Source organism: Elephantulus edwardii, unplaced genomic scaffold (assembly GCF_000299155.1).
Source record: "Elephantulus edwardii isolate Elephantulus edwardi_28Jun2011 unplaced genomic scaffold, EleEdw1.0 scaffold00147, whole genome shotgun sequence".
Lineage (NCBI taxonomy): Eukaryota > Metazoa > Chordata > Mammalia > Macroscelidea > Macroscelididae > Elephantulus > Elephantulus edwardii.
The window spans coordinates 8,190,654-8,211,275 of record NW_006399897.1 but is presented as its reverse complement, the minus strand read 5'-3'; the positions used below and the strand labels follow the sequence as shown (position 1 = coordinate 8,211,275).

The 20,622-nt window shown below is 37.0% G+C and overlaps 1 protein-coding gene across 1 annotated transcript in view; it reads right to left on the bottom strand.

Moving 5' to 3' along the window:
- MYO16 (myosin XVI) overlaps positions 1 to 20,622 on the bottom strand; it is a 951,959-nt gene that overhangs the window by 500,207 nt on the left and 431,130 nt on the right. Inside the window, exon 15 of the mRNA XM_006894620.1 lies at positions 9,838 to 9,955. Coding sequence (XP_006894682.1) covers positions 9,838 to 9,955 — 118 coding nt within the window. The remainder of the gene's footprint in view (positions 1 to 9,837; positions 9,956 to 20,622) is intronic.

Here is a 20,622-nt window from a genome sequence, read left to right as displayed (position 1 = left end):
TGCCGGAAGTCCAGGCTGGGTTTAGAAGGGGTCGTGGTACTAGGGATATTGTTGCTGATGTTAGATGGATCTTGGCTGAAAGCAGAGAATACCAGATATCTGTGCTATATTAGCCTTAATTTTTTTATGATCCACAAAGTCAAATACCTTCGCATAGTCAGTGAAACGCAAATGGTCACCGTTCTTATTGATATTCTCTGCTTTCGAACAAGTCTCATCTGAGATCAGTAATCATAACTTCTGTGCCACAGCGTTTTCTACATCTAGCTTGAATCCTGGTAGCTATTTATCAATGTATTGTTCTAAATGTTTTTAAATAAGCTTTAATAATATTTACTTGCATATTATATTAGTAATATTGTTCAATTAAAAAGTACTTGAATGCTATATTAAATACGTTGTTCAAGAAAATTGACATTCTGTGTGATCACATTTTTAGGGGGAAATGGAAACAAATATGGGTATATTTTTGTCAGTTACCTGGTGGTTATTTTCCAAATTTCTTAGCATAGACTAGCAAGCACATTTAGGGCTGCATCTGTTTGGTGATGTGTATCAATTAGTATTACCTCACTTTCTAGGGCCTTATTCCCATCCCCAATACTTTCACTGTAGTTTGAACTTCTTTATTCCTTATCATTGGTTCTTGATCATATGTTACTGCCTTAAATGGTTCTAAGTCAATTATTTTTCATATAGTTTTTATATATGTCTTCCATCTTCTTTTGATGCTTCCTGCATCATCCAAGGCATTATTAGTATGCTAAAAAATTCTTCAAAATATCCTTTTAGTAATGTCCCAAACCCAAACTACTGTCATTGAATTGATTCTGTCAAACAACTGTATTTTTCTGTCAGAATTGAGTCTGTCAAACTACTGTCACTGAGTGATCCTCTACTTTATTTCTAAGGCTTTAGCTTTTATGGGAAGAGATTGTCATTTTCCGCCAATTGATCAGCTCATGGATATGAATGTTCATCTTTAACAGAACAACATGGAACATTCTACACCACCAGAGCTCTATAAAAGCCAAAAGGTGTGTTAAAAGTGTGGGTAGAGAGAAATGTCGAATTCTGAGTAGGCAATGAGAGAGAGAGAGAGAGAGAGAGAAAGAGAATGAACAGAAAGAGAATATGACATTTCTTTTTTCATTTATCCATCAGTATTTAATCAGAGAATAATTTCAAGTTAGTATATTAGTTATTGAATTTTCTTTTCTTTATCCAAACATTAAGAACAAGGTTTTGGGATTATTTTAGTTTATTTTTTTTTCTTTCCTGAGGAGTTGTGGTGCTAACAAAAATGTAGTTTGAATCCACAGACTTTTCCACAGGACAATGATGATCAATCTCCTACGTGTGAATTATAGTATCTGAAAACCTGCTAGCTGGTTGTTCAGCAATGAGTCGAATTTTTTAAAAACCTTCTGGGTTGTTTAGCAACGCGCTTGAGCTTCCACTATGTTGCTATTTCATTAACAACTGGACAATGAAATAATTCAATACTCAAGAAAATACTGTTTGTTTTTAATCCAAATACATAAAATGAATAGCTGTACTCCTTTCTTCTTGTGTTTTCTTCTTCTATGTATGAGCTAAAGAAATACTAGGTGAGAATGGAGCCTAAACAGGTAGCCCTTAGGATAAATCACAAGTCTACTCAAGGAAAAGGATGATACTTATAACCACTTGTCCCAGGCAGCACAGAACCTTTATTTAAAGCAGTTATTCAAAACTAATCAAATTCCACACCATAGAGTGACTTAAAGCCATTCATCTAAATTCAAGAACAGTGTAATTAGTAATCATCCTAGTTAGCTCATCTCCAGCAGTGAGTAAAATTGGCATCTATTAGCAAGATTCTGATCAGCAGGATTTCAAAAACATGGCTTAAAAGCAGTCTGTTTATGGAAGAATACACAAAAATCACCAAGACTTCACATTTCCATGGAACACAAATATTTTCTCAAACAGAAAAACACAGGCCCACTGATGTCTGAAATGAAACTGTGCGAGCTGGATGAAAACCAATCAGTTTCTAAGTTAAAGAGGTTTCTGGGCCCATTGGTATAGAAGTTCTCAATTCAAATGTAACTTATGACTTACTGATTGGTATATTCTAAAAGATCTTTTAGTGAGGAATACTTTCTGATTGAAAAATATACTTAGGATCATCTGTTTATCCAACTACTCTCTATGAATGTATCTCAAAAAGTTTACAAGTTATTTATAACATCATAAATATAGGCCACAAGAGACTCCTAAGATATTTATAGAGTGGCACCAGCTTTTATTCAACATGAAGAAAAAAACCCAAAAACGGGAAAAATATTAAACTTCTTTCTGATGTCAATAAGATGGATCAAAAAGCCGACTGCAGCAACGGGCTCACGTGTATCATGGAGGGTGGGGATGGCACAGGATGGGACAGGGTGCAGAGCTGTTCTTCAAAGGAGGTCCGTGAGTCAGGCTGGACTCCACAGCAGCTAACAACCACAACAATAATCAAGAAATAATGTCATCTGCTCTCACTGGCCTTCCCACTGATTTTCTGAAACTTTTAATGCTCAGTTTGCTCTTGCCCATTCCATCTGCGTAACAAATATCTGACCAGCTAAAATCACTATCCATGAGGTAGGTTCTTTCCTGTTTCCAATGAGAAATCACCAAATTCATGCCGCCTTTAATTAACAGAGTAAAATATTTTCCTTTATTTCACACTTATTTTTACTTTATTACTTATGATCATCACTGCTAATACAGTGCTGGCATTAAATTAAATGAGTTTCAAATAGAAGTAAAAGTCCTACTCTTGACTCAAAGATTTAAAATTAGTGGAGCAAAATTTTTACTCTTCCTTCCTAAACAATTTTATCTTTCACATTATTTGTAAGGAAAAAAATGTCCCAGGCTTCTCTTGACTCAAAAAGGAAATAGCTATCTTAATAAAGTACTGATTAAAAACAAGAAACGAAACCACACAATATATTTTATCATTTAAATTCTGTTGCAGGCATTCCCCCCACCCCATATCTAATCCATAGTGACTTATTTCCAAAGTGCAGCCTCTTTCCACTAAAATCACTATTCTTCAATTGAGGTAAGATCAAAATAAGACATCTTGATTTTTTTTTAAATAACACTCAATGAAGAATGTAATATTAAATGGTCAGGCTTTCTGATCAAGTGGAACCTGTTGGAAGTCTCAGGACTAAGGCTTTTAGCTACCCTTCTAACATTCACTAAGGCTTACACTCATGGCACAACTTTAATAGTATGCTTTCATGAAAGTTGGTCAGTAACACTCCTTAGACCAATCAACCACATAAGACCAAAAGACATTATTTGTCCAGGAATAAAGTTTAAATGGCAGGAAGACATAAACTACAAGAATAATGGAAATAAGAGTAACAGGATCGAAGTGTGAGGAGTGAAGTTATACTTTGGATATTGTCATAAATACAAACCCAAAATATATATGAATGGTTAAATGGAAAGCTATGTCCTGTCTAAACTTTGACTCAAATCACATTAAAAAGAATATTACACTAAAGATAATTAATAATGATTAAGATGAAAACCATGTTTCATTATGTGTGGCAAGGTGGAGAGAGAGAAAAAGAAAGATCTGAATGAAATATACTGATTGGCACAATCACTGCATTTATTGTTTTAAACACAGCACAGATTTTGAGAATGGAACAGCATCAGGCAAGGTTAGTATCTATTATACAAAGGGTAATTATGAGTCAGTTGACTCAATAGTATTTAATAAGTAGATAATACAACATCGACATATTTTAAACATATTTATTTTTAAAAAATCCAGTTTCCATTTTAATAAATTTAAAAATCCTTATTAATGCTTCAGTTATTGCTTTCATAAGAACAAAAAAATAAACTAAGTTACACACAATATTTAAATTCTACAGAGCTAATGTTAATAGCTCCTTAATGATTCAGATCGCAATTCAGGACCTTGAAGTGTCTCAGGTTCATCTTTATGAATATTTAGTATCATTTTGTCACAGTATGTTGCCTGAAGACACTGTATGAGCAGTATTTGTGGATTTGATTATGCTGAAGATGTTTAGGACTGTGTGCTAATAAAGATTACTGATGAACAGAATGACACAAGTATTTACTGTGACATTCTCCAGTTCTTTTCTAAGTGTATATAATCATTTTCTAAGTTAACATTTAGAAAATGTGTAACATGCAAACTGTGGTGTTGGAAAATATTACTGAATATACAACACACTTCCAAACGAACAAACAACTTTGTCTTGGAGGAAGTAGAATCAGAGTGCTCTTTTGAGGCAAGGATGGTGACATTTCATCTCACATACTTTAGGCATGTTGTCAGGGTGACCAATCTTTGGAAAAAGACATCATACATGTAAAGATGGAGGAGAAGGAAAAGAGAAGAAAACCCTTAACAGGATGGAATGACAGTGATTGTGACAATGGGCTTGAGCATATCAGAGATGCTGAGGATGCTGCAGGATAGGGAAAGATACAGATCTGCTATTAACAGGGTCATCATGAGTAATCGTCAACCCAATGACACCTACCAACATCAGCAATGCATCAGATACTTCTCTTCCATACCCAGTGTCCGTGAATAAGAGTGGTGTCTTTTACTTGAGGTTGACCTATCACAGTGCTTCTCACACTTTAGTGTGCATGCTTATCACATGGGCATGTGCTTATCTTCTTGAAAACCGCAGAATCAATCAAGAAGTGTGGCATGACCTGAGACTGCATTTCTAACAAGTTCTTAAAGTTTATGAATAATGCTAGTCCTCGGGACATAAAACAAACAGTAAGAGGTTGGAATACTCCCAATCCCCCACTAATCTCTGCTGTCCTAGCAATTTCCCCTTCCTTGCCCTTCTATCCTTTCCCTTTAAAACAATTATATAGATGGATGGAGAGACAGACACAGAGAGAGATTGGATATAGATAAGATATAGGGATAGTGGGAGAGATAGAGATAGATATGAAAATGGATATGGATATATACAGATATATAGATATATCTTGGTTTTGTTTGCAAATTGCAATTGGTGTATGCAGTGCTAACCTAAAAAGTTGGCTATTTTTTAGCTATTACATTAAGCCCCCTCTGATCTCCAATTAACTTTACTGCAGACACATAGTCTTGCAAATTATCAACAGAGGGGGAGAGGGGGGAAAAGGGAGGGAGGAAAGGTGGTGAGGGGGAAGGGGGGGAGAGAGAGAAAGAGAGAGAGAGAGTGCTAGCTTCCCACACTGAACAGCAAGACTTGAGGTGGTAATACCCTGCTAAGAGTGAGACCCTGGTAGGAATGGTGGTGGAGAGATTGTGGCATTGCTGTGGAGAAACTGCTGCAAGGTATGACCTGAGACTTGCATTTGTGGTTACCGTAGTTAAAGGTTTTGCAGCTCTTGCCTTTGTTGGATGGAAGGAATAGTTGCTTGCTGAACTGAAACCAGAACCTGGACTAATTAAGGCGTTTACCTTGGGACTGTTGGGCTAAAACGTGGATTTGCATTGGGTGATATTCTTTGTCTCTGTACCACAACTCAGAGTCTGTGTGTCAACAATGAATACAGGAACCTCTTGCTGCTCATGTGGCTCTAGCTGCACCATGGAGCTGAGATCCAGGCTCTTTATTGTGCTTTCTGCTCTGGGGTGGTGAGGGGCTGTGCTATAGTCATTCTTTCTAGGCCTTTCAGAAAAATGCTCATAGCCCTTTGCCCCAGGTGCCATTTTCTGCTCTTTAGACACTGTCGTTGTTGTGTACATAGAGTCAGAATTGACCCATACCTGACCCTCTGCTGGCTTTTCAGAGGCAGTTAATCACATGGTAGGAGATTGCTCATCTTTCTCCCATGGAGCAATTGGTGGCCTCAAGCCGCATGCCTTTGGGATTGTAACTCAGCTTCTTACCACTAGGCCTCCAGCGCTCCATTTTAAAAGTTGTATTCTTTTATTCTATTAAGGCTTCCCAGGTGGATCCTCTTGTTCTTTGTAGTGTTCTTTGTCTACTCATTATCTATTTTCCCCCTTTCCCCTCAGTTACCCTCCTATTGTTTCAGTACTGGTCTTATGCAATATCTGTCCTTTTGTGACTGAGCTTTTTCACTCAACATAATGCTCTCTACATTCTCCCATACCGTATCATACTATATAAATATTTTCTTGTTCTTTAGTGCTGCATAGTATTCCATTGTATGAATATATCATAGTTTTTCTATTTGTTTGTTGATGAGTATTTGAGATGTTTTCATTTTCTTGATATTATGAATAATGTTGCTATGAAAATAGGTGTACAAATCTGTTTGTATCTCAGCTCTGATTTCCTTGGAGTTTATTCCCTACAGTGGAATGGTTAGGTCTGATGAGATAATCTATGTATAGCTTTTTGAGGAAACAGACCCTTCCAAAATGGTACAATTTTAATTTTTGGACTCATGTACTTATAACTTGTTAGTCAAATTTGTGTCTTCTAGGTTGCAACACCCCCATGATACATCTTCAAGGATATGTACATGTACAGCCAAGCACAATCAATAAGAGTGCATCTGAATTCCAAAATCAATCTCCATAATAGTCTATGTGTTTCCTACTGCCAAAGGGGACCCTTAGAGTAGTGAGAGAAGATCTTCACCCTGAAACCCACAGCGTCCCTTTTCAGCAGGAAGTAGCTTATAGAATACGCCATCCCTTTTTCCTTATGACTCAGGGTGAAGTCTCTCTCAGGGAGGAGTGATAGGGAATGGCAAAGGATACACTGACAAAGAAGATTAATCAGAACTGGCTTTGACAAGCACTGTGGCATTTGGACAAGAACAAACTGGGAGGAGGGTAGAGAGAATAGTGCAACAATGAATGAGTGGAAGCCCAAAATCTCTGTAAATGTTTATGAAAATTAATAAAATATAATTATAGAAAAAAAAATTAAAAAAAAAACCAAAATGGTACAATTTTAAAATCCTGACAGTATGAGAGTTCCAATCTCTCCACATCCTCTCCAGTATTGTCACATGGGTGAGAAGGAAGTCAAAGACTATAGTCTTCAATATGGATTGAAGCTCAACATCAAGAAAACAAAGAGTCTCACCACTAGTCCAATTGGCAGCACTGCGATAGATGGAGAAAAGATTGAAGTCTTAGTACCAGCAGTCAGGAAATCAAAAGATGAATTGCACTGGGGAAGTCTGCTATCAGGAGCCTCTCTAAAGTGCTAATGAGTAATGATGTCAGTCTACGGACTAAGGTACAACTGATTTGGACCATAATTACTTGCTATGCATCAGAGAGCTGGACAATTAATAAGAATGATAGAAGAAGAATCAATGCCTTTGAGTTGTAGTGCTGGAGCAGAGTCTTGAACATACCATGGACCACCAAAAAGAACAAACAGTTCCATACTGGAGAGGGTGAAACCAAGTTTCTTGTCTGAGGGTAGGATTTTGAAGCTTTGTAGCCAGAAGGCATGTATCCAGGAGGGACCAGTCCTTGAAGAAGGCACCATTCTTGGTGGAGGGACAGTGCAGGAGAGGAAGACAGAGGATGAGATAGATTGACACAGTAACTGGGGTAATGGGAATAGGTGTGTCAGAGTCAGTGAGACTGGCTCAAGACAGAGCAGGGTTCAGAGCTATTGCCAGTAACTGAACATTTCTTAATCTATTTGTTGGCCGTCTGAATGTCCTTTTTTTTGTGAAGAATTAAAAATATGGAATGCTTGACAAATTTGCTTGTCTTGTCATGCTTGTGCAGGAGCCAACTTCTCTGCATCAGTCCAAGATTAGTATATGTGCTGCAGAAATGACCACTCTTTCTTATCTTTGAAATGTTTCTTGTATACCTAGCTACAAAAGCTATAGCCTGACAGTCATGTAAAGCTCAGACAGGAAATTCTGCTCATAATAAAAGATGTAAGATTGGACTAAATATCTTTCCTAAAAAGTCATTCTTAATTTTAAATGGCTTGAAAAGACTTCAAAAGGACCTTACTAAGACTTGAAAGGACTTTGCAAGCACTTTTCAGAACTTTCAAAGCAAAGTTTAGGGCTCAAGAATATCTCTACTACGAGGTCTTGAATAGATAAACCTTGGGCTAGGACTCTATACCATGACTGGTGTTTGGTTGAGGGGTTTGGGGGGGGGGTGTTTGAGAAAATCTGCCTATTGCAGAATTTAAACTGCTGATTTCACTCTTTTCTAATCCCTTTTCTGCAATATTTTTTTTTGTCAAATTTCAATTTGTTGTTGTTATCAGGTGCCCTGGGGTCAACTAAGGCTCAGAAATCTTTTTTAAATTTTTGACATAAATTTATTACAAAACACACCATTTTTGTTTCTAGATTATAGCTAAACTTCTAAAGAAGAAAGATGCTTATATTACTTTCTTCTGAGGTGGCTAACTTTAAAACGTCAAATAAAATTGAGGTTGAGGGGCCTCAAAGTTTGAAAGGATTTGTTTTTTGTACTTATGAATATTCACAAATTTTACGTATATATATTTATGTTGTTGTTGTTGTTTAATGCCGTCGAGTCGTAGACGACTCATAGTGACCCTATGAACGAACAGCCTGAACACTGTTCGTACAAAGAGTTTCCAGAGGCAAGCCATTTTGGAAGCGGATGCCGCTCCTGCTTCCAGGCTTGATTTAGTCAGGAAGCTCCAGTCAACACTGTCCACCATGGGTGCCCATTACCACGATTGGCACATCACTGTCACAGGCTTCAGCATCACAGCAACCACGAGTTACCTCTGTACAGCAACCCACAGACCAGTGCTATACCACCTGGAAGAATGTTTGACAGACCCAAGGGCCCTTTGGGCTTAAGGCCGCCTCCTGTTTCAAAACCTAGGCCCAGGCTGGCTAGCCTCACTCCAGGGACATAGCAAACCTGCATGTCAAACACATTCCCGGAAAAGCAGTCCACTCCAAAAGCTTGATTCCTGCACTCCCACCACCACGCTCCTGCCTTCTGGCAAGGAGAGCTTCTCATGAGCCTGGGAAGGCGCTAGCCAAACCAGGAACAACTATATATATATTTAGACTTAACACACAAAATTTTCTTTTTCTTATTTATTTGCCTAGATAATCTGTTCTGATTTGAAACATCTACCATTCTTTGTGAATTCTCAATTAGATGAATTAAGCAGTTTTCAAAGATGTTGTATGAGTCTTGCTTAACTCAACAACAATCAACAACAATAGTATAAAGTACATGTGAAATATTTAAATGAGAAATGTTTTTAATTTACTTTAGTTCAGTGCTCATCTAGATTTTTTTAAAATGTAAGTTAATCATTTTAATTATACATTTCATTTTATTTAAAGTAAATGTTCAAGTATGTCATATGAGGAATTTATTTATTCTAGGAATAACAAATTGAGTATTGAAGTTAGTTACAAAGTTCAGCAAATATGACTCATTTCAGATATTTTTGGCTTTGCTTTACTTACTATTTCACTCTTATGTAACACTAATAATGAAAAAACTCATCTTGTGTGTTAAGATGATTTTTAATTTACAATCATTTGTGAATTTATAACCTCCTATCTCAGGTATAATATAAACATGCCCACACATCAGTTATTCCAATAGAGATCATTTTCAAGAACCATCATGAGAAGTTTGTTAGTGCATCAATAAGGTTTTTTTCATCTTTAGATTATATTTGTCTTTTTTTTTTTATAGAAAGGCTATATTGAGAACAGTCTAGTGAAAATTTACTAAAACTGAAATTCTTATTAAAGTTCCTCTTAAATGTTTCTATGCTTCTCATGGTATCACATAAAAACTCAATTCTGTGAATTATATATACTTACCTCCAGTTAAATATTTCTGCCTCTCACAGAATTGCAGTTCAAAATACTTTATGAAGCAACTGGATATATCATTGACAGTTGTCTTGGCATGTCCAAAGGCTTCTAAAATGCACATGATCTGTAATTAAGAGAAAAAAAAAATACACAACAACCCAAGCCTGAAGTATTCTTTTTAACAATTAAAATAGGGAAACAATTGTTAAGTAATAAGAGGGTAACATTCCTTTATCTAAAAGGTCTATGTTGTTGTTAGTTATTATCTAGTTGCTTCAAACTTCCAGAGATCACTCTTGTGACAAGGAAACAGTGTCCCTGTGTCATCCTTAAAATCATTTCTGTGACTGGTTCTATTTAACTGAGTGGTCGCTTTAATAACCCATTTCATTGATGGCCTTCCTCTATTTTAGCTGACCCTCTCCTTGATCTTTTTGTTCTTCAGCAGTTTGGTGAGGTCCCTGACAGCTGACTTGCCCAAAGCAATACCTCTCCTGATTTACTGACTGCTAGTACCAAGGGTGTTGATTGTTAATCCAAGCAAGAAAAAGTCATTAACAGTTCCATCTCATACTGTCACGACACCTTTGCTACTTTGACGTTAAAAATGTAATCCTTACCAAAGACTGTAGCCCCTGATCTCCTGCAGCAAGTGTTTCAATTATGGCTGTCTGAAGACAGAGGTGTCTGGTTCTTCTAAATAACCTGCTTTGCATCAGAGTGTTGGACAGGTGAATAAGGATGGCAGGAAAAGAACTGATGCCTTTGAATTGTAGTGTTAGGAGTACAGGTATGTCTTGGGGAAAAGTGCAGCCAGAGTGCTCCTTGGAAGAAAGATGGTAAAGCTTTTTCTTCCATAGTTTGAACATGTAGATAAGTGAGGCTATTCCTGAGAAAGGGAGGGGGGGACATCATGCTTGAAAAATAGCAAAGGAGAGGAAGACCTCCAAAGAGACAGATTGACATGGTGACTTCAGCAGTGGGCTCTAGTGTGTCAAAGGGCTCAGAGATGATGAGGATGGCACAGGATAGTGGAAGTCAGCTTTTCAGGGGTCACTATGAGCCATACTCAGCTCAACAGCACTTAACAACAACATGACCAAGAGGGCTGAGGTAGCCTGGTCTAGTCGGCTAAGAGTTGTGCTGCCAACCCAAAGTTGGGTAATTGAAATCCATCACCTGTTCTGCCTCCGATAAGCCTCTAGAGAGTCAACTATGGATTTGCTCAGATTCGGTAACGAGTTTTAAGAGCCTATTTAAGAAGCATTATGTCCTTCAACAAAGATTGGTCCCTTCTAATAATCTGCCCAAAGTATATGAGAAAATGCTTGCCATCTTTTCCTGCAAGAAACATCCTTGTTGCACTTTCTTCAAAGCACATCTGTTTGTTCTCCTGGCACTTCATAGTACATTCAATATTCTTTGCCAGCATCACAATTCAAATGTCTCACCTTATTCACTAACACTATAAAGAAAAGATTTTACAGCCAATCTAATAATACATTGCATTTTTAATATTGCAATTTGCTTATTGGCAGACTATTAACAGCTTTTGTCTTTTTAATAACTTCAGTAAAATAGTGATATACTTCATTTCACTATAATCTGGAGTGTAGGTAAATGATAAAGATCATTGTATTAATAGGAATAAAACACACATAATAAATTCAAGTTGAGCTTTGTCAATTTTATAAAGGTATCTTTTGCTATTTCAGAAGGGGCTGTATTTGATTTACTACATTCAACAGCCAGAATTTTTAAAAAGTAATTTGCTCAGTAAAAACGAAGAAAACTTTCCTCTTAAACATTTATGTCTGACAATAATTATGGTTGATCCATGGTGCCTCCTTAATCCTCTCTTGAACCTCTTTCTTGTCTTATCTCAATATTTTTCTTCCCTCCAAAAGAATACAGAACATACAAAAAAACCCAAAACCAAAAATGTAATTGAAGTTGTTTTATATCAATCTTACTTGATGCAATAGGCTTTATTCTAGGCTTTGAAAATATCACTTCTGGAACTTAAACTTTTTTCTACCATGTTTCTTTCTCACTTTGTTGTTGTTGTTATGTGCTGTTAAGTTGCCTATGACCCACAGTGACCCTATGTACAGCAGCTCTGAACCCTGAAGTTTCCTGAGCCAGTCTCACTAATACCACATCAACCCCCATTGTCTTCTCACTTACTATCTAAAATAATCCATTTCTTCTCCACCAGTTTATCACCTCTGTGATAATGATGGTGATTAGCAATTCTGAAGTAAGTGTAAAAATAAATGTGGATCAAAACTCAAAGCTCATTTGATGTAGCTGTTGTTTGTACTTTAGAGTTGGAAGTGACCCATAGCTGACCCTTCAGTGGTTTCCAGGCAGTAAATTATATGGGAGGAGACAGCCTATCTTTCTCTAAGGAACAGCTTGTGGGTTTGAACTGCATACCTTTGGGTTGGCAGCACATTGCCATAGAATCAGAACAAGTGCTAGCTGACCTCCCATTGCATTTCCTAGGCTGTAAATTTCACAGAAGAAGATTACCTATCTTTATCCTGGGGAGTCATTGTTGGATTCGAACCACTAGAGAGGCAGGATGCTTACATTAGCAGCCAACTCCCTAAAGGCAGCAACCAGGGGGAAAATGGAGCACGTATAAATTGGATGCATCTTCTACATCAGGCCACAAGAGGGAGCACAATAATGCCTTTTCCATACACATAGGTACATTTTCATCTTCTCAGGTGAGGGTATTATTAAGCATTTTAAAGTTAAAAATAAAAAATTCTACTTTTAATTTACTATCAACTGATATAATAAGGCTTTCAATTCACTTAGAAATAGTATGTGAGAAGACAAAATACTTTCTTTTTAGTGACAAAGTATTTGCTCAAAGTTTGGTTGAAAGTTGACACACAAAATATTCATTAAAACTAATAAAATTTAATAATAATTAAAAAAAAGAAAGTTGACACACAAATTAGTTTTCCATTCAACAACAAACACCTTCTTTTGCTACATAAGAGGAACTGCAATTCTTTCCAAGTTTCGGCACTTTTCTCTCTGGGTTTCCTGTTTCCGGTCACTCATTCCTTGCCTTCTGAGCTTTGTTGCTGGGATAATGCTATGCTTTTTATCTCATGTACTTCTGTGTAATACATTTCTCACAAACATTTCTGTTCATTGCACAGGTCTGCTTATTGATTTGGCTGCAAAGACCTGTGAGTGGGCTCAATTCCGGGTTAAAAGGATGTCTAAGTGCCGTAGTCTCTAGTGTCCCGCCAGTTTTTTCTCAAACCAGTAAGTCTTTTTTAATTTTCTCCCATTCAATCCTGAGCTTTCTGTGCTTTATATTGGAGCAGGAAAAACCCAAGCATCATCCAGTTCTTTTTATCATGGAATAGTGGATGCTGTGGTTTACTTGGACCATTAATCATTTGGATTAATTTATAAAATTACACTTTGATGCTGCCTACAAATAAAAAGGGTGAATGTTGGAATAATAATTAAATGTTAAAACATACAGTGTTTAAATTTGAAATGTGGGAAAATATAGATTGAATTTTCATAAAGACCTTGATTTAGAATTCTTAATCTAATTTGTTTTAAAAGAATGTTAATTGATGGCAGTCATAATAATGTTTTTAAAAATTATTTGTAAGAGTAATTGTGAAACTACTACTTTTGCTGTTTTCCATATTTTAATACTGAAAATTAAATATTGATCTAAAGAAAATAAAAGCCTTCAATTATGTAATGCCTCAGCTTAAATAAAATAAAAATCATTACTATAGGACTAGTAGGAAACATCAGGATAGATGGAGAAAATCTGGTTGTCAGTTCTCTCATTTCATGTGTCAATTAATTCATTTCACATAGAATATAATTGAGACATATTCAAAAGGAAGTATAGAATAAAAGTTAAAAATATGCTCTTTTGGGAGAAGTTACTGGTTCTACATCAGGCTTGGTTAATGACAAGTGTTATAACTTTGAAAAGTTCCTTGAACTCCTCAAAGTTTATTTTCCTTTTTTGCACAAGGGTAACTTCTTTAGTAATTGTCATCATCTGGTTGGTATCTCAAGTACGAAGTTGTTGCTTAGCACACATAGTAAGCATTCAAGAGGTTTTTTTTTTCTTCTTTAGTTGAATAATCGGATATTTTCTTTTATTTGATGACTTTTCATTCAATTATTCATGTATACTTTATTTTATAACATTAATTATAGTTATCAATTACTTTTGTAACAATGTCTCATCAAATCTTCATTACACTTTGTGTAAAAAGAGCAAGGCGCACATGGGGATGCCCATATCTGACCTTGGCTAACTCCACAAGGTAGAGCTATCCCTCTAACAGCATCCTTAGCACACAACCAATTCCCATGAGGTCAGACATGTCCGCCAGGAATACTGATTTTTTTTTTGTTTTCATATATAAACCTTTTTCTAGTTCTGGGTTTTTTTTTTTTAAATTTTTTCAGTAATAGATAAAAATACAATTTTTAAACACAGTGTTGATAATAATGATTAATAATATTAATAATAATAATAAAAGAAGATTTATGCCGGTTATTACATGTCTCTTGAGAAGTAAATATATATGCCTAGGTTAATTTACTTTTTCAAATCCAAAAGCCTTGGGAACTGGAAACTTGATTTGACTAATAAAATAGATTTGAATCAGGCAGTCTGTTCAATGGCTACATCATATGACAGTCACTATTAGAATAACTGTAAATGCAGATGACACAATCAGCAGTCTTAGCACCAGCAGTCCAGAAATCAAAAGACAAATTGCATTGAGAAAATCTGCTGTCAGGGACCTCTCCAGAGTTCTGAGAAACAACTATGTCAGTCTAGTGACTCGGGTGCATCTAATTCAGACCACGGTCTTCACAATTACTTGCTATGCATCAGAGAGCTGGACAATGACTAAGGATGACAGAAGAAGAATTGATGTCTTTGGATTGTGGTGCTGGAGAAGAGTCTTGAACATACCGTGGACTGCCAAGAAAACCAATAGGTCAGTTTTGGAAAGGGTGAGACCAAGTTTCTCCTTGGAAGCTAGGATGTTTGAAGCTCCATCTCATATACTTTGGCCATGTGGCCAGGAGAGACTGGTCCTTGGAGAAGGACATCATGCTTGGAAGTGTGGAGGGACAGTGCAGGAGACAAAGACCTAAGATGATATGGACTGATATAGTAACTGAGGCAATGGGGCTTAGTGTGTTGGAATTAGTGAGACTGGCTCAGGACACAGCAGCCTTTAGAGCCATTGTACAATATGGTTGCTTGCTATAAGTCGAAGGCACATAAGAACAATATATACACATGACATAAAAGTAATGAGTAAATTAAATAGTTGTCAAATATAAATATTCAAATGACACTCTTTCATTTTACACTACCAGATAATGAGTTAAAATGGAAATATTTGGTTTCTAGGGAACGAAAAAAATCAGATTTTCATCTCAGTTCAGACATTTGACCAATAGATGGCGCTAAACAAATGCATTAAGGGAAATGCTAAGACAAGCTAATGCCCTGGTTCTGCTGCCTGTCATCTAGACAAATAAAACAAGAACGTTGCAAAGTAATACGATATTAAATGTAAATATATTGTGATTGTTATTAGATACCATTGAACCAATTTTTACTCATTGTTGTGTACCACTGAGTTGGAACCAAAACAGAGCTGACCTTTGAGAGGGTTTAAAGAAACATCAAATTACATGAGAGGAGAGGGCCCCCTTGGAGCAGCTGGTAAGTTCAGACCAAGTGTGTTCAGCTTGACAATGCAACTCCTAAACTAGACCACCGGGGGTTCCTATGTGTCTCAGAAGAGATATTACAAACTGGCTGTGTGACTACCAGTACCCTCACTATATTTCTCTGTGACCTTAATTAAACAGCTTTACTCCTCTGAATTCCATTTTTTTTAATAAAAAAAACCAACAAAACAAACAGCAAACAAACAAACAAACAAAAACCAATGGGAAAAAAATCATTATTTAACCGATAAAAGGTAAAACTTTAAAGAAAAAAAAAAGTCTGCTCATAGAGTTGAGTTATGAGAGATTTTCAGTAGGACAAAAACATTCATTAAATGTTCATGTTGTTGTTGGTGGTGGTAGTTTGTGTCACTGAGTCACCTGCAATTCATAGTGACCCTATGCACAATAGCTCTGAAACCTGTCCTATCCTGAGCCAGTCTCACTGTCTCTGACACACCTAACCCCATTATCTCAGTTACTGTGCCAATCCATTTCATCCAAGGGTTTCCCCTATTGCACTCTCTCTGCACTCTTCTAAGTATGATGTCCTTTTCCAAGGACTGGTCCCTCCTGATAATATGCCCAAAGTATGTGAGAAGTAGCTTCAAAATCCTAGCCTCTAAGGAACAACTTGGTTTCACCCTCTGTATGATTAACTTGTTTGTTCTCTTTGCAGTCCATGGAATGTTCAACATTCTTCTCTAGTACCACAACTCAAAGGTATCAATCCTTCTCCTGTCATCCTTCACCAGTAGCCAGCTCTCTGATACATGGTAAGTAATTTCAAAGACCATGACCTTCATAAGGTTCACCTTACTCTCCAGACTGACATCGTTGCTCTTTACCCTTGCTTTATCTTCATTTGGACACACACACATATATTCACACACACTTTCTCTAAGAATACCCCACACAACTCACAAAATACACAAACATTAAGAATTAGATGGGCATAAAACAAGGGACTTACTTCAGTTTGGGCTGAAAGTATATTGCATCCAAGGCTTCAGAACAAAGCAATGTCAATCAACAAATGAATATTCATTCTTTTGTTCAAAATAATATACAAATGTTTTGCTCGCAATTAGATTTGAAGGGTTTGGGGTTAGATTTTATTTTTCAAATACATTTAAAAAAAATAAAAGATTTAGGGATAAGAGCTAAGGCTAAGGTCTTTTCCAAAGAATTTCCAAGATTGTAATCTTTGTGGTAACAGATCACAAGACTTTCTCCTACGGACTCCCATAGATTTGAACCACCGAGCTTTAAGTTAGCAGCCTAGTCATTAACCATGTGCCATGTAGACTGCTAAAATATTACAAACTGAAACCAAACTGCTGTCATGAGATGTTGACCCACTGATTTTTCTCCTGCAGAGAAACTGATGAGTTAAAACTAGCAATCATTTATTTAGCTGTTAAGTTACTACACTGCTGTGCCGCTAGGGATCCTGACATGTAGCTGAAGTGAAACCGTCTATGCATCTTCAACGTGCATTGGCTCAAAATTGTATTGGCATAACTTTTGTTTATATATGTATATCTATATATATCTGTATCATATCTATATCTATGTCTATGTCTATATCTCTATATCTAATGCAATTTCAATATATATGTTGCTGAAAATTATAAACTGTTGCCAATGTTTTAGCTAATCTCATGTATTTTCTAAAACTAAAAACATCTTCAACAGAAAATAATCATCTAATACAGTTGAGCGCATGTTTTAGGAAATAAAAATTTAAATACAGAGAGAGAGAGAGGGAGAAAGCCAAAATAAACCAAACCTTCTTTAGTAGCGTTTTAAAAAGGAGTCATGACATTTTCGTCTAAGGGGACAGTTTTGAGGAGACCCTACTTATCAAGTTGAAGTCCTTTATCTGTTGCTTTTTCTTCCACCCTGCAATCTGGCTGAGAGTCTTCTAGTAGCATAATAATAGGACCTCCTGACCTTGTATGAAGGATGATCTTTTCAAAGAATGAAAAAGACCATTTTAACTGTCTTAAACTTGCACTAGGTTACTGTGAGGTTTTCTCTAAATTCTAGCTTTTCTTATTTCCCCTCTTACCTCCTTTCCTTCTACATAATGTACTGAACTTTTTCTCTTGAGAACATTTCTTCTTGTTGTTGTTTTGTGGGTTGGAACTGACCCATAACTGACTTTCTGGCTGGTTTTCAGAGGCAGTTAATTGCACAGGAGAAGATTCCCTATCCTTATCTCACATAGCAGTTGGTGGATTAGAACTGTGTGCCTTCAGGATTGAAGTGCAGCTTCTTCAGAAATAATTACAAGACTCAAGAATACACTCTAAATGAATAGAGTAAGAATCTCTAGGTGTTCCCTCTTAAAAACCTTTAACTTGTATAAGAGATTTCATGTGCAATGGAAGTAGCTCTGTATGACCTTCTAGAGAGCCACCATCTTTAAAAGGCATTTTCCACGATGACCAAGAATCTCACTGGGAGACAGTCATCTTCAAACCCACATGTATGTGCTGCTGAATCAGAATGACGCTGTTGTTAGGTGCCATCCAGTCACATAGGGCTCATAGTGACCATACGAAGAATAGCTCTGAACCTTGCTCTATCCTCTATTACTGCAGTCACTATGTCAACCCCCTTGTGGGGATTGGCCTCTCTTTCTCTGATCCTTCACCTTTCCCAGTATAGTGTTTTGTTTTGTCCTTTTCCAGGAATAGAGAGCTCTGGTGACCTGCTGCTGTTGTTAGGTGCCACTGAGTCAAGTATGAACCGTAGCAACCCTATGAACAACAGATCTGAATCCTGCTTTAACCTGCACCGTCCTCACAATCTCTGACACACCTGATTCCATTGCTACAGGGGTCAGTTCTCCTGGTTGAGGATCTTGCTCTCTTTTGCCAGCCCTCCACCTTGCCAAAAAAGATATCCTTCTCCAAGGAATAGCCAATCCCAGAAACATGCCCGAAGTGTGTGAGAAGAGGTATTATCTTCTTTGCCTCCAAGGAGTTCTCTGGCTGCACCTTTTCCAAGACTGGAGACCTATGTGTGGTAACCTAGTGGTAAGGAATTGCACTGACAACCCAAAGGCACAGGATTGCAATCAACCAGCTGCTCTGTGGGCAAAAGATGACCAATCAACTCTCATGTGATTTATTATATCAGAAAACCCTCTAGGGTTGGTCCCAACTCAAAGATACACAAACAGCAACAGCCTCCCCAGATAACTTGCCCAGAATAGGTCAGATGAATTCCACTATCCTTGTCATTAAGGATCTAATAATAATAGGACTTTCTGACCTAGAATTCAAAATTACTGAAGAAACATGCATACTGAGTCATTTTGATAATTTGTGCATTCTCCCCACAAGACCCCAGTGGCAGCCATCTTCAAAGAACAACTTGTGAGTGCATCCCACATCAGCCAATCCCAGATGACTCCTCCTCCTTTCATGAATAAACATGTTATTTTTTTTCTTTTTGATATATTAACTCCTCAAACCCCACCCTCTCTTTGAATAAACATGATAGCTTCTTCCCCCTCCCCAGCCTTTAAAAGGATCTTGGCTCCCATCTTTTAATTATTCATGGGATAGAGGTGACGCTTCCCTTCATGGTTCCCTATGCAAACTATTTTTTCTATTTAATCTATTTTTCTACTTATATAGAAAAGCACGTGCTCCTGTCTTGCTATTACTGCTTAGCAGGAGGAACAACCCAACTTTAAGGAATGTACTAGAGACACTTTTTTGTTGACCACACTTACAAGAACAGTTTGGCTGCATCAGTTTTGTCAAAGCAGGTTCTCAATCTATGTTTATTTAAATAGTTTGGAGAGAATTGTTCTCTTCCTCTTTTTTAAACATTGAAACACATTTGGGTTAGAACTGGTAAAAAATTCCAGTCACTATTTTTATGAAAACATGGCTTTTCTCCTCTAAGAAATCTATTATCAAGGAAAATCCCCTGTCTCCAAAGTCTGAAATGAAAATACAGGATTATAAACAACAGCTCTTAACTAATCTGACTAGGCTAGTCTGAAACTGCATAAGGGTAACAAATCTTTGGTAACAGAATGAAGATCTATCTGCTTGATTTTATAAAGCACACTTTGATGTACATTTGAAAATCATAATATTATAAATTTTGAATTAAAAGAAATATATACTGTTGTTGTTATGTGCTGTCAAGTCGCTTGCAACTCACAGCGACCCTATGTACAACAGTCCTAAACTTTGCTCTGTTCTGTGCCAATTGCACTGTCTCCGATACACCCATCCCGATTACCCCAGTCACTGAATCAATCCACCTCATAGAGAGTCTTTCCCTCCTGCACTGTCCCTCCACCCTCCCAAGCATATCTCTCTCTAAGGACTGGTCCCTCCTTACAACATGTCCAAAGTATGCTAGACGGAGCCTCAGAATCCTTGTCTCCAAGGAGTCTCCCAGTTTAACCCTTTCAGGATGAATCTGTTTGTTTTCATAGCAGTCCATGGCACTCTCAATACTCTTCTCCAGCACCACAGCTCAAAGGCATCAATTCTCCTTCTATCCTCCTTAGTCACTGTCCAACTCTCTGATGCATAACAATTGCTAGCAAAGACCATGGCCTGTATCAGATGCACCTTAGTCTCCAAAGGGACACCATTGCTCTTCAGTACTTTTAAAAAATGAAAAATATCATGCTGTGAGTTCCTTAAACATAAGTAAATGACGTGCATATAATTATCCCAAAGCATCTTTAGAATTCTACACTCTGCTTCTCCATTAAAATATCAACTTAATCTCTCTGCCTCAAGAGTTCCCCTACTCCTGTTTTTAAAAGTACTTCTTACTGTAATAGCATGAAGCTGTTAAGTTTCAATTCCCTAAATTTCTTCATCTTTGTCTTTTGTTTACTGTACTCCATTGAGATTATAATTTTTAATTTTGATAATGATATCTTTCTGCCAAAGGGTCAGGACAATTTTTTCTCTACTACCCAGCCTGTGTATAATTCCATACTAGAAAACATCTCCATATGCCCTTGCTTTCATTTCT